This window comes from Peromyscus maniculatus, chromosome 1, assembly GCF_049852395.1.
Source record: "Peromyscus maniculatus bairdii isolate BWxNUB_F1_BW_parent chromosome 1, HU_Pman_BW_mat_3.1, whole genome shotgun sequence".
NCBI classification, from domain to species: Eukaryota; Metazoa; Chordata; class Mammalia; order Rodentia; family Cricetidae; genus Peromyscus; species Peromyscus maniculatus.
The window spans coordinates 115058563-115073176 of record NC_134852.1 but is presented as its reverse complement, the minus strand read 5'-3'; the positions used below and the strand labels follow the sequence as shown (position 1 = coordinate 115073176).

Here is a 14614-nt window from a genome sequence, read left to right as displayed (position 1 = left end):
ATGGGAGGTGAAGACCACAACAGCTCCGGGTTGCCTCCCTTCATCTTGACAGGACTGCCAGGGATGGAGACCTCCCAGCATTGGTTGTTTCTGCTCCTTGGTGTCCTTTACACCATCTCCATAGTGGGCAATGCCCTGATACTTTTCATCATCAAGGAAGAACAGAGTCTGCATCAGCCCATGTACTACTTCCTGTCTCTGCTGTCAGGCAATGACCTGGGTGTGTCTTTCTCTACACTGCCCACAGTCCTGGCTGTGTTTTGCTTCCACTTAAGAGAAATCAGTTTCAATTCTTGCATGTCCCAAATGTTCTTTATCCACCTTTTCTCTTTCATGGAGTCTGGTATCCTGCTGGCCATGAGCTTTGACCGCTATGTAGCCATCTGTAACCCACTGCGCTATTCCACAGTGCTCACTGATGCCCGGGTGGTGTGGATGGGGGTGTGTGTGTTCCTTCGAAGTTTCTGCATGATTTTCCCATTACCTTTCCTCCTGAAGAGGTTGCCCTTCTGCAAGGCTAATGTGCTCTCCCATGCTTACTGCCTTCATCCAGATCTGATTCGCCTGCCCTGTGGTGACACTTCTATTAATAACATATTTGGTCTATCCATTGTCATTTCTACCTTTGGACTTGATTCTGCACTCATTCTCCTCTCTTATGTGCTCATCCTTCACTCTGTACTGGCTATTGCTTCCCGGGAAGAAAGGTTGAAAACTCTGAACACGTGTGTTTCACACCTGTGTGCTGTGCTAATCTTCTATGTGCCTAAGGTAGGCGTGTCCATGTTTGCCCGCTATGGGAGGCATGCTCCACATTATGTACACACACTCCTGTCACTTATCTATCTCTTTGTTCCTCCAATGCTTAACCCTGTCATCTATTCCATCAAAACCAAGGAGATTCGTAGGAGGCTTTCCAAAATCCTGCTGGGAACCAAGAGTAGAATGTTGTAATGTCAATGTTCAGAGGATGTTTATCCTGACTCCACCATCTTATGGTTTGAAGACCTGCATAGACAATGAATTTTAACACCACTCCATCCTAACTTACCACTGTGATTTCTGTTATCAGATATTAGATGACAGAGTGAATAGTACTTAGGATTTAAACTACAGTTTTTCTAGTAAGATAGGTCATTAATTATTTAGCAAAAATGGAAGCGTTCCATTTCCTTCTTCTAAATTAAAAAACATATATTCCCATAATCAGTTTCTCATTATGTCACAATATGTCCTCATTTTCTTTGTTAGAAGTCATATATCACCCTTGATTTCTCACTAATATGGAAACATTATTATAATGGCAATTAAGATTATAGCCAAGTGACGTTAGTTAAAAATCTCTCATTTCACATACCCACCCACCTGCACAATAACTATGCACATAAATATTTATTTTACATAGATAAATGAACTTGTATGTAAATTTTATTAAAATATATTTTGGTAATATTGAAATTTATCTAAATTTCATATTATAATTTAAGTTGCATATATGTATACATAGCATCAGTAATAATATGTAGCAAAACACATTGAATGTGTAAAATTAATTGTGCTTAAATTCATGCAATTGCAAGATTTTGGAGTAAGTTTGATGATAGAAAAAAGAAAGTTCACAATTTAAGGAATAAATTTATGAAATTATAGAGAATAAGTTATTTTATAATGTTTAAATAACTAAAAGATTTAGAGTGTATGGAAAAGACATCAAGTAGTGTAACATTTCACCTTTAATAAGCTTGTAGATTAGACCATCCTCTAGAAAATCTAATCAAATGGCAAATAAAATTTAGACATTTGATACATTACCTAGGTGGAGATGCTTTCAAGGTTACAGTAGAACATTTCTCTCCCTCCCTCCTTCTCTCCATCCCTCTCCTCACCTGTGTGTGTGTGTGTGTGTGTGTGTGTGTGTGTGTGTGTCTGTGTGTAGTGTTGTTCATATAAGGGTGTATTTGTTTGTTTTCATGTGGAGTGGTCAGAAGAGTATCCCTGCCTGGGATCAGGCTCCAGCAGTGCAGGGCTCAATGGGAATCCACAGAGTTGGCCCATACTATGACTATTTTTATCTGAGGGGTAAGGGAAAAAACACACACTTTCTTGATGGTTTCCTTCAGATTTTTTTCCTTATTTTTCTTTTGTATTCTCATTCTGTGTTCGTATCTCTATCTAGAAATGTCCTTCTGTCTCTCTTGATGTTTTACTCCTAACTCTCTTAATGTTTTCCTTCTAATTCTCTCATTCTTGATGTTTTCCTTCTAATTCCTTCTAACTCTATCTTTATTCTTCCTTATTCTCTCATTCTTGATGTTTTCCTTTTCCTCCTTCTAATTCTATCTTTGTTATTTTCCTTACAGCTTATATGCCCCAGCAAAATCTTTCAAACAATATAAAAATTACAATGTAGTTACATTCTATTTTTTAAGTGGATGATTACAATGAATACAAGTAAAAAAAAACCAGATGTTTTCCATATCCCTTTCATGATTAAACATTTTACATATTACAGGTGAAAGACAAATTATCCCAAGATCCCACGTATTCATACCCAAGCAACTAACTCATCATAGATTAACAGTGTAAGCAAACAAGGTATTCTTTTACTGGCAGGCTTCATTTTGCAGTTACAAAGAAAGGACCCATCACTTTATTACTTATCTTGAAAGGTAATCTTACAAGGAATCACAAATCTGAACTTTTGTATATGAAAAAGAATCAGTCAGCTCAACTTTAAATCTTCAGGGTGTATACCCACTTGTCAATAGTTTTTTTTATATCAGCAGATTGAGGACAGAAATAGGTATAAGGAATTAATCATCACCTTTGGTCATCAACCAATCCTAGCAAGAAAGGCATATCAGCTAATGGTAATTGGGCTCCTTTGTTCTTTTGTTCTTGTTCCCTGACCTTAAAGGGTTCCTCACTCACCTATGTGCCTTTCTAAAACTTTAGATTGTCTTTTTTTAACCTTAAAGCTATTTAACAAAAACATCTTAGTCTAAGCTTAAGTTATTTTCAAAGCTTTGTTTGAGCTATGATGCACTCCAAAACCTATGAACACATCTCCCAACATTAAGATTAAAAGAAATAAGCTAGCTGGGCTACTGAGACTCAATTGTTTTTCTTAACCATTAACCTAAGCCACAGTCTATATAGCTCCTTGATAGAAACTCATGTCTTCTAGTTGTGTGACACTTCCTTGTTTTATTTTTAATCATCAAAACTCTATTTAAATTAACATGATTATTATAAATTAGACAGTATGGCTTAGGATGAAATCATCTTCATAATAATTCACAGGTAAAAATGCCTAGTAGAATGGGATGTTTCCATGAGATAAACACACTACATTACAGGCAGTGGGGATCTCCCTACACCTATTCACATCATGCCAGACACTAGCAAAAGATGGCAGCAGCAAGCATGTAATGACACAGCAGAAGCAAAATACATTCTGCAGTCTATGGTCTTGGGTCCTTGTCTCCTTGAGATTTACCCATCAGGGATTCAACTCCTGGTGGGCTGATACCCTGAAGTCAATTGCCACCTGCTGCTCTTCTGACATGGTCACCAGCAGAAGAGGACAGTGGGTGTGCTACTCTGCCATTTTCTTTGAGAAAGGTTCTCTCACTGCATTGGAGGTAGGCTGGTAGTCAGTAAGCCTCATGCAATTCTCCTCTCCTGCAACCTGTCTCACTGCTGTGCTAGGGTTACAGGTGTTCATGAAGCTATGCCTGGGTTTTTGGAAATTAAGTTCTGTAGTCTTTTGTTCTGTGTTAATTCTTGAAAATTTGCCTTTCAAAATACAATTAAAAACCAGTTTAGGTTCACTAATTGTCAAGGAGTTAGTGTTAGTGCAATAATATGATACTAGTTGCACTTATCAAATTGTTAAATATTATGATTAAAAATAAAACCCAGATACCAAGAAAAAAAAAGAAAATTTGCCTCCATTATTTTTAAATTTATTTTTAAAAATTTCATATTTGTATACTTGGTTTACATTATTAACTTTTCCCTACTATCACTTCTATGTCTCTCCATGCCTCATGTTCATAGTCTTTTAAAAATTATTATTGTTTTGTATATGTACTAATAAATATATAAATACAACATGTTGACTATATTAGTGCTGCTCATGTGTACATGTGTATAAGACTGACCACTTGGGACTGGATTACAAATTAGGAGGTTCATTTCTGAAGAGGATAGATTATCCCTCTCTCATAAGTCATTAATTGCTTAAAGGCCTTCATCTAAGGTTGGAGTCCTGTGAAATTTCCTTCACTCACATTGATTGTACTTGGGTATCCAAGTTGTCAATATTTCATTGATGTTGCCATGGAAACTTAGGTCTTCATGCTTGAAAAGTGAGTGATTTTAATCACATAGTATCTTTCCAGCTCCATGACTCTTTTACATTATATTTTTTTCATTATCTTTGGATATTTTATGCATATATACAATGAAATATGATCACATCACCCATCTCCCTCCCCTGAGTCTTCCCTGTATCCCCCTCAACCTATTTTCTTTCCAGATTCACATTTTCTTTTTTTGGTTAACCCAGTAAATCTAATTAGTGCTGCTTATATGTGCATGGGTGTGGGCCATCCTATGGAGCATGGGAATCCTATCAGTCGCCATTTCCTCAAAAAGAATGATTCCACCATTTGCAACAGCTATCATCTACCAATCGCTTCCTCAATAGTTGGTGGGGCCTGGAGAGCACTTCCCCCTTCTGTGCAGGAGCTTTGGCTGGCTTGATCTTGCTGTCTTTTGGACATATCGTAGTTGCTATGAATATATGAGTGTAATTTCCATGTCATGGTCAGAAGACAGCATTTCACAGCACTGCCCTGCCTCCTCCACCTCTTATACTCTTTTCACCTTGTTTTCCATGATTCTTACTGGCTTTTATGGTAGTGGGGTTGATAAAGGTATTCCTTTTAGAGAAAAGCACTTAGTATCTTATTCTCAGCACTTTTGATCTCTCATGCATCTCTCTGTTGATTGCTGCCCAACACAAAAAGATTTTCTGACCAGCTTGACAGTAGCCTAGGTCTATGGGAATAGATATAAATTTTAGAAGACAATTTGACTTCACAAGGATAGAGCAAAATAATGTTAGTAGGGTCTATCCTAGAGCAAAATCATTCTAGTAGGTTCTATCCTAGGGTCTATGACCTCCCTACCTTTGATCAGGACTATAGTACCAAGCATGAAATTCTCTCTTTTGTAGCAGATCTCAGCAGTTAGTTACCCTATAAACACACTGACATGATTTCATCGCACACATCCTACTTGGTAGCTAATATTATAGCACAGTGCCTATGAATTTTTATAAATTCACTTAAGTCCTGGTTAAATTGATAGTGGGGGAAAATAATAAAATGTGGATTACTAAGAGTTAAGTGGTCACTGAATCAAAAGTTACCAATTACACTACAACTCACATCTAAGATATTTTATTACACATTTCTTTTAATTATTTTTATAAATATAGAGAAACAGATTGTTCCTGTCATATTATATATATATATATATATATATATATATATATATATATTTAAATGGCATAGAAAGTAAGAAAGCTATGCCAAATATAGTCCTGGTGAACTATAGAGGATTCTATGAGCAAAAATTCTTGTGGAAATGTAGTAATAAATACTGTTATGAATACAATTAAACAACATAAAATACTGTAGACACTATGTGTATACGTACATATGCACATCTATACATGTATGCACATTTTTTGCACACACACATACACACACATGCACACACACGAACACGCATCGAGTGAAAGTAGAGAATAGGGTGGAGGGAGAGGGAGAGGGCCCTGCTTCAGCCCCGTTAATGGTAGGTTTACAGGCCTATGCCTCAGCATCTGGCGTAGTCTACATGTATCCTAGACTTAAAACAAGAACTCACATTACAGAAATCTTTCAATACATTTTATCTTATGATGGGTAAAACAATGAAAGACATCTAAACAATAGAGCTAAAACACATATTTCACAACAGGTTTCTTTTAATAAAGTTCTTCCTTTGTTATATACTTTATTTAAAATAAGAACATATACTTTTAATTTTTTTGTTGGTTTTTCAAGATGGTTTTTCTGTGTAGCTTTGTGCCTTTCCTGGAATTCACTCTGTAGCCCAGGCTGGCCCCAAACTCACAAAGATTCTCCTGGTTCTGCCTCCCGAGTGCTGGCTACTTTTAATTTTTAAATGATTGTTTACCAGTTTTTGGTGGTATCTTTGGCTGACATGAAACTTGTGAACTCAGATACTTTGCAATCTCTTTCTCTGTAATTAATGATAACTGAAACAACTCTCATTGGACTTTTATCTTACTCCTATATCACCACTAAAACTATTGTCAGACAATGTTTATAGACTGATTTCTTTTTTTTTTTTTTTTTTTTTTGTTCTTCGAGACAGGGTTTCTCTGTGTAGCTTTGTGCCTTTCCTGGAACTCGCTTTGGAGACCAGGCTGGCCTCGAACTCACAGAGATCCACCTACCTCTGCCTCCCGAGTGCTGGGATTAAAGGCGTGCGCCGCCGCCGCCGCCGCCGCCGCCGCCGCCGCCGCCGCCGCCGCCGCCGCCGCCGCCGCCACCACCACCACCACCACCTGGCTAGACCGATTTCATTAGGAGTAACACTTTAACAATTTATATTTTTGTTAAATGTTATGTTTTTCTAGAAGAAACATTTAGAAAGATTAATACAAATTTTATTATTAAGTTTTAAAATGGTATTTAAGACGTTATTTCTATTCATATAGAAACTATATCTTCTACTTTTGAATAATACATGTATATTATAACTTGAAACAAAATGTGACATGAATAGGAAAGAGAGATAGATGGAGAAATGTGGGCCACCTATAGTGTTTGGGCACATCTAAGGAGACAAAGCCTGAGCAGTGGAAGAGTGTTTCCCTTACTCCACATCCTCTCCAATATAAGCTGACGTCAGTGTTTTTGATCTTAGCCATTCTGACAGGTGTAAGATGGTATCTCAGAGTCCTTTTGATTTGCATTTTCCTGATGGCTAAGGATGTTGAACAACTCTTTAAATGTATTTCAGCCATTTGAGATTCTTCTGTTGAGAATTCTGTCTTTAGATCTGTAACCGAATTTCTAATTGGATTATTTGGTATTTTAATGTCTAGTTTCTTGAGTTCTTTTTATATATTTTGGAGATCTGTCAGATGCTGGGTTGGTGAAGATCTTTTTTTTTTTTTTTTTTTTTTTGCTTTACAGAAGCTTTTCAGTTTCAGGAGGTCCCATTTATTAACTGCCGATCTTAGTGTCTGTGCTACTGGTGTTATATTCAGGAAATGGTCTCCTGTGACAATGCATTCAAAGTTTTTTCCCACTTTCTCTTCTGTCAGGTTCAGTGTAACTATTTATGTTGAGGTTTTTGATTCACTTGGACTTGAGTTTTGTGCATGGTGATAGATATGGATCTATTTGCATTCTTCTTACTTGCTGACATACAGTTAAAGCAGCACTATTTGTTGAAGATGCTTTCTTTTTTTCATTTGTCAAAAATCCGGTGTTCATAAATGTGTAGATTTGTGTCAGGTCTTCAATTTGATTCCATTGATCTCAGTGTTTGCTGTTAAGCTAATACCTAGCTGTTTTTATTACTATAGCTCTATAGTAGAGCTTGAAGTCCAGGATGGTGATACTTCCAGAAATTCCTTTATTGTATAGGATTGTTTATAGCTATCCTGGGTTTTTTGTTTTTTCATATGAAGTTGAGTATTGTTCTTTTGAGGTCTGTAAAGAATTGTGTTGAGATTTTGATGGGGATTGTGTTGAATCTGTAGATTGCTTTTGGTAAGATTGCCATTTTTACTATGTTAATCCTACTGACCAATGAGTATGAGAGATCTTTCCATTTTCTGATATCTTCTTCAATTTCTTTCTTCAGAGATGTAAAGTTCTTGTCATGCAGGTCTTTCATTTGTTTGGTTGGAGTTATTCCAAGGTATTTTGTATTATTTGTGGCTATTGTAAAGGGTGTTGTTTCTCTGATTTCTTCCTCAGCCCATTTATCATTAGTATGTAGGAGGGATACTGATTTAATCTTGTATCCTGCCACATTACTGAAAGTGTTTATCAACTGTAGGAGCTCCATGGTAGAATTTTTGGGAGTCACTTGTGAATACTATCATATCATCTGCAAATAGTGAAAGTTTGACTTCTTCATTTCCAATTTGAATCCCCTTGATCTACTTTTGTTGTCTTATTGCTCTAGCTAGAACTTCAAGTACTATATTAAATAGATGTGGAGAGAGTGAACAGCCTTGTATTGGCCCTGATTTTAGTGGAATTGCTTTGAGTTTCACTCCATTTGATGTTGGTTGTCAGCTTGCTCTATATTGCTTTTATTATGTTTAGGTATGTTCCTTGCATCCCTGATCTTTCCAATACCTTTATCATAAAGGGGTGTTGGATTTTGTCAAAGGATTTTTCAGTATCTAATGAGATGATTATATTTTTTCTCTTTCAGTTTGCTTATATGGTGGATTACAATGACAAATTTTCATATGTTGAAGCATCTCTGCACCTCTAGGATGAAGCCTATTTGGTCATGGTGAATGATTTTTTTTATGTATTCTTGGATTCGGTTTGCCAGTACTTTACTGAATATTTTTCCATCAATGTTCATGAAGAAGATTGGTCTGTAATTCTCTTTCTTAGCTTTGTCTTTGTGTGGTTTGGGTATCAGGGTAACTGTAGACTCATTAAAAGAGTTTGGCAATGTTCCTTCTGTTTCTATTGTGTGGAACAATTTGAGGAGTATTGATATTAGCTCTTCTTCAAAATTGTGGTAGAATTCTGTGCTGAAAGTTTCTGGCCCTGGGCCTTTTTTTGTTGGGAGAATTTAAGGATTGCTTCTATTTCCTTAGGGGTTATAGGTCTATTTAAATTGTTTATCTTGTGGTTAACTTAATTTTGGTATGTGATACCTATCAAGAAAATTGTCCATTTTGGTATGTGTACTTATCAAGAAAACTGTCTTTTAGATTTTCAAATTTTGTTGAGTACAGGATTTTGAAGTATGACCTAATGATTCTCTGGATTTCCTCAATGTCTGTTATGTCCCTCTTTTCATTTTTGATTTCATTAATTTGGATATTCTCTCTCTGTCTTTTGGTTAGTTTGGATAAGGGTTTGCCTTAGTTTGGATAAGGGTTTGTCCATTAAGTTGCTTTATACTAAGAATGAAAACGACTTGAAATATTAAGTAAGGATCTAGAGATGCTTTCAGTGGTAGAGCACTTGCCTAGAATACACAGACCCTGGGCTCTATCTACAGAACCACATGCATGTACACACACACACACACACACACACACACACACACACACACACACACACACACACTGTTCTTAATTTGTTTCAAGTATGAATCTTCTATTATTCAGCATCCATCTGTTCAGATGTACCTGTCAGTGTGTCTCCAAAGGGAAGCTTTTCAAAGCATGATGAGCACTTTCGTGCATCTCCATTCTCTATTATTGTACTATCAGGACTTCAGGTTAAGAAAGTTAACATAGGAGGCTGCACCACACGGTCCCGGTTTCTTTCATTGATTTTGGAACTGCACATTGAACCCTTGGAATCATGAGCAGCTACAGTGTGTCATTGGTCAGCCCAGCTCCTTGGGGTCTCCAAGGTGGCAAGGATTTCAACATGCCCCTTACCATCTCTAGTCTGAAAGATGGTGGCAAGGCATCACAGGCACATGTGAGAATAGGCGATGTGGTCCTCAGCATTGATGGAATTAGCACACATGGAATGCTCATCTTGAAGCCCAGGACAAGATTAAGGGTTATACAGGCTCTTTGAATATGACTCTGCAAAGAGCATCTGCTGCAGCCAAGCCTGAGCCCGTTGCTGTCCAGAAGGGTGAACCGAAAGCAGTAGTTAAACCTGTGCCCATTACATCTCCTGCTGTATCCAAAGTCACTTCCACAGCCAACATGGCCTACAATAAAGCACCACGGCCCTTTGGTTCTGTGTCTTCACCCAAAGTCACATCCATCCCCATCACCATTGTCTGCCTTCACCCCAGCCCATGCCACCACCTCATCACATGCTCCCCCTCCACCCGGGGCCACTGTGACTCCTCCCCCATTCTTTGCATCCGGACTGCATGTTAATGCCACTCTTAGTGCTGACCAGTGTTCATCTGCGCCGAACACTGGTAAATCTGCAGTTAATGTGCCACGGCAGCCCACAGTCACTAGCGTATGTTCCGAGCCTGTCCAGGAGCTAGCAGAGGGACAGAGAAGAGGACCCCAGGGTGACATTAAACAGCAAAATGGCCCACCGAGAAAACACACTGTGGAGCGCAACACGGAGTTTTATCACATGTCCACTCACAGTGATGCCAGCAAGAAGAGGCTGATCCAGGACACTGAAAACTGGAGCCCACGGACTTGAACAACTCAGTCTCGTTCTTTCCGGATCCTTGCACAGATCACCGGGACCTAACATCTGAAAGAATCTGAAAATGACAATACAAAGAAGGCAAAGGAAAAGATATCCTTTCACGTCTTTAGTCCCAAATATACAAAATTGCGTCACTGGCACCATGAAGTTTCAGCACGTGCTCTTAACGTACAGCGACTATGAGCCTTGCTTCCCCCACCCAAGCAGCCAGCACAGCACATACCTTTCATTCACCTTTTCTTTTCCCAGTTTCATAGCAGTATCTGTTTTACATTTATCTCATGAAAACTAGAACATTTCTATACTTGCCTAACAATTTCCAATTGTGAAAATAAGAAGAAAGGACAGGTTTTGTCCTAATTGGTAGCTCACAAATGCAAAACAAAGGAAGAAAAGGAAGTGGCTAGGAGTCCTTCAGTGTATTTATACCTATTGTCACGGTTTATTGTGGAGCAGGAAGTCTTTTCGTAAGGTTTATCTGGTTCATTGGTTGAAGCAGAAGTAGATGAGCAAATAATGTCCTTGTCTAATTAGGAAAGTGATTTCTTTATGTTATTACCTTTCCCAAGTTTACTTTCAAGTTCATCATTAAGGAATGTTAAAAGTTGATTATAAATTCTCCTAAGAGAGCAAATGTGAGGAGGCAGATTCATCAGAGAACTCATTGTGGACTCAGGTATCTTTAAAAGCCTACTGCTAAGGTGGCTACAAAAAAGATACTTTGCCCTTGCTTGCAGTGCGGAACCACAGTATTCTTTTACTTTAGTTAACTTTAACGATCCTGTCATCTACTGAAGGAAATGTATGTAAGCTGGTGGGTGTTTTCATGGACTATCCAATTTCTAGGTGTAAGACATGTAGAAGATAGTTTTGCTTCATCTTTATGTTGGAGGAAAATAGCATAAAATAAGTTTCAATTTAATGTTTCTGATATTGGAGGAATATTTTAGTGTTATAAACTACTGTGTGTTGCTGCTATTCTTGCAAAGCTGTATTTTGAGCAGTACAGGCAAATGGAATATCTGATTATAACTGCTTCTGCCTTGTAATATAATATATTATATATTAGATCTAAACTCAGTGATAAATACATTTTGAAGTTTGGAAAGAACTGTAATCAAGTTGTCTGTACCTTAAAAAAAAAAGAAAGTTAACATAATGGCTAGCCCCACTGATTACCACACAGCAGCCAGTAGTTCGAATGCTTACATGCACTTCTTCTGCAATCATTCCTGTCATTGTACAATACATGCCATTATGTATTTAGAGGAGAAAAAATGAAGTTTATGGGGGTGAGACTCTGTTCTCAATCAAGGAGTAGAATACACACAGAAATTGAAATTCTTGTAAAGCTCTCTTCTCTGACTCTCTTGAACCCTTACTGTCTTCCTAACAGGTATTCCATAGCATCTGTGAAGGACACAGGACAATTTTTTTCAGTGCTTTCTCAGAAGGACTAATGTTTTTTTTTTATAACACAATCTGTATTCATATGCAGAGTGTGATCAGCAGTGTGTACTAGTGCTTCTTACTATGGTTCAGAACAACTTTGTTGGTAATCAAGTGTGATTTCAATAAGCCATAATCAAGTAAAACGTTGAAATTTTCATGGGATCTTTGTGTGGTGGTATTGTGTTCCCCAAAATATTGTGTACTCTAATAAATTTATCTGGGGTCAGAGAACAGATAGCCACTAGAAACAAAGGCTAGAAAATGGTGGCACTCACACCTTTAATCCTAGCATTCCAGAGATAGAAATCCTTCTAGATCTCTGTGAGTTCAAGGCCACATTGGAAATAGCCAAGCATGGTGACACACACCTTTAATCCCAGAAAGCCAGCCTTTAATCCCAGGGAGTGGTGGTAGAAAGCAAAAAGATATATAAGGCATGAGGACCATAAACTAGAAGATTTTGGCTGGTTAAGCATTCAGGCTTTTGAGCAGTAATTCAGCTGGGACCCATTCCGGATGAGGACTCAGAAGCTTTCAGTCTGGGGAAACAGGACCAGCTGAGGAAATGGCAAGGTGAGATAGCTGTGGCTTGTTCTGTCTCTCTGATCTACCAGCATTGACCCCAATAACTGGCCTCAGGTTTGATTTTATTAATAAGAACTTTTAAGATTCCTGCTACATCTTTGTTTTTGTTTTTTTTTTTCTTTTTTTCTTTTATCAAGAGGTTTTCTGTTCATTTTACATACCAACTACAGATTCCCCTGTCCTACCTTCTCCCTTCTGGGATTCAGCAATTTTGTGGCTCTCAGTGCCACATGCCGATACATATGTATAGTAGAATGGCTATAAAATACATTGAAGACTGATTTAAACAATTGCTCACTATCAAGCTATATAAATGTGAGGAGTCATTTTCACTCACTTCTGGGAATGGGGATGAGACACAATCTTCTTAACATATCTCTTTCCAGTTCTGATCATTTCTACTCTGGCATAACCCCATGAGAGATGAAACACTAAGTCCAGGAGGTGTGGTTGCTGCTGATCCCAGAAGTCCATGAGCGCCTGAGCTGAATAATAACCTAAGGGAATCTCCAGATACAGTCATGTAGTTCTTAGGACAGAGAGTTTAAAGAAGCAACAGGGAGATATGTACAAGGCATGGTCCCCAATGATGTTCTTTCTTTCTTTACACTGCCCATTCTTGTGATTTTCAGGTAGGTGAACTGAAGCACCTGGTGCTCCAGAAATCAAGTCCTAAGATTCTGTCATTAGCTTAGAAACCACAGAAACTACAATATTGCAATCTGAAGAAGGAAAGCCTGTTCCTCCTTCTCTCTCCTCTCCTCTCCTCTCCTCTCCTCTCCTCTCCTCTCCTCTCCTCTCCTCTCCTCTCCTCTCCTCTCCTCTCCTCTCCTCTCCTCTCCTCTTTTTCTTTTCTCCTCGTTTCTTTCCCCTCTACTTTTTTGCATGCTTTCTCCTTCACCTTTCCCCCGTTTTCTATCTATTGCTCTTTGTTTAAGAAACATCACCTGCTTTCTGCATCAGATATGACTTTCTGAGAAAGAGCACCAAATGAGGCTGTATTGTGAATGCTGACTTTGTGAATACAGTATCTGCCTCCATAGTTTTCTAAGAGAAATCTAGTATTTAGGATACACCAAAACACCTTAGCTGAGAATGTGTTCATAAAGGAGCTGTAAACCTAGAAGTTTAAGGGGGAAGAACGGAGATAGCACTGCGTATAATAATCAGCCATGTGTCATAGAAGATGGTTTCTTCTGATCATAAACCTGTAAAATGAGTTTTTCCTTAGTATTTTGTTATTAATATCTTTTGTACAACATATTAGGTTTGCCAGTGTTTCTTCCACAAGTCCATGTACTGTGCTTCTTTTCAATCCCTTCTCCTTAGAACTCTTTCTTCCTCAGCCTCCTGTTCCTCTTTCTGTATCTTTCTCCCCTTTTCGGATATTTTTCACCTTAAGAAGTTTCCATATTTGGTTAATCATATTATTCTTCCCTTTCTATGTTTGGTTTCCTTTGGAAGATGATTTGAATGGGTGTGTCCAATTACTTAATATAATTGGTGTATACAGTAGGTGCATACAATGGGTCCATATATTGTCATGGAAACCACTGGGCATTAGGGAGCTACATGCAAAATTTGAGTTATAGCAAGCAGACTGGGTACCTGGAGGGACAAGAAAAATAATTTTGAAGATTAAAATATGAAGTACTGACCAGAAGTCTTAGTTTGAGGCTAATGAACATGAATTTGGTCTTATAATGAGACTCCATTTAATGTTTTAAGTCAGAAAATTCTGCTTTCATATGTACTTTTGAAATAACATCTTTTAGGAATAGAGGTGGATTTGAGAGACGCAAGAGGTTTGAAGGGGCTGTTGTCATGGGCTAGTGATGTGGTACCCTGGGTCTGAGGCAGGGGCTGCAAGTGGGAAGAGGTGGAGAGAGGTGCTGGAAGAAGCACTTTGGGTCAGTAGTTCTATCTGGTGTTACCTGCTTAACACAGTAGGCAATGGAAAAGGTGTTGTCCCGGCCGTATTTAGGATCTCAACCTTGAGTGTAATGGTAATGTCATTCAAAGACAGAACTTGATGCATGGAAGCAACATTATTGCTTAGAGAAGTGACTATTAATTCCATAGCTTTCCGG

The 14614-nt window shown here is 38.1% G+C and overlaps 1 protein-coding gene and 1 pseudogene across 1 annotated transcript; both read left to right on the top strand.

Annotated features, from left to right (window-relative positions):
* On the top strand, positions 1-954 carry LOC102903603 (olfactory receptor 51I2-like). Its single transcript, XM_006979090.1, has one exon. It carries the CDS (start codon positions 1-3, stop codon positions 952-954), a length of 954 nt encoding a protein of 317 aa, XP_006979152.1.
* An 8702-nt stretch (positions 955-9656) lies between these two features.
* On the top strand, positions 9657-10907 carry LOC102906609 (PDZ and LIM domain protein 5 pseudogene; annotated as a pseudogene).
* The last annotated feature ends 3707 nt before the right edge of the window (positions 10908-14614 follow it).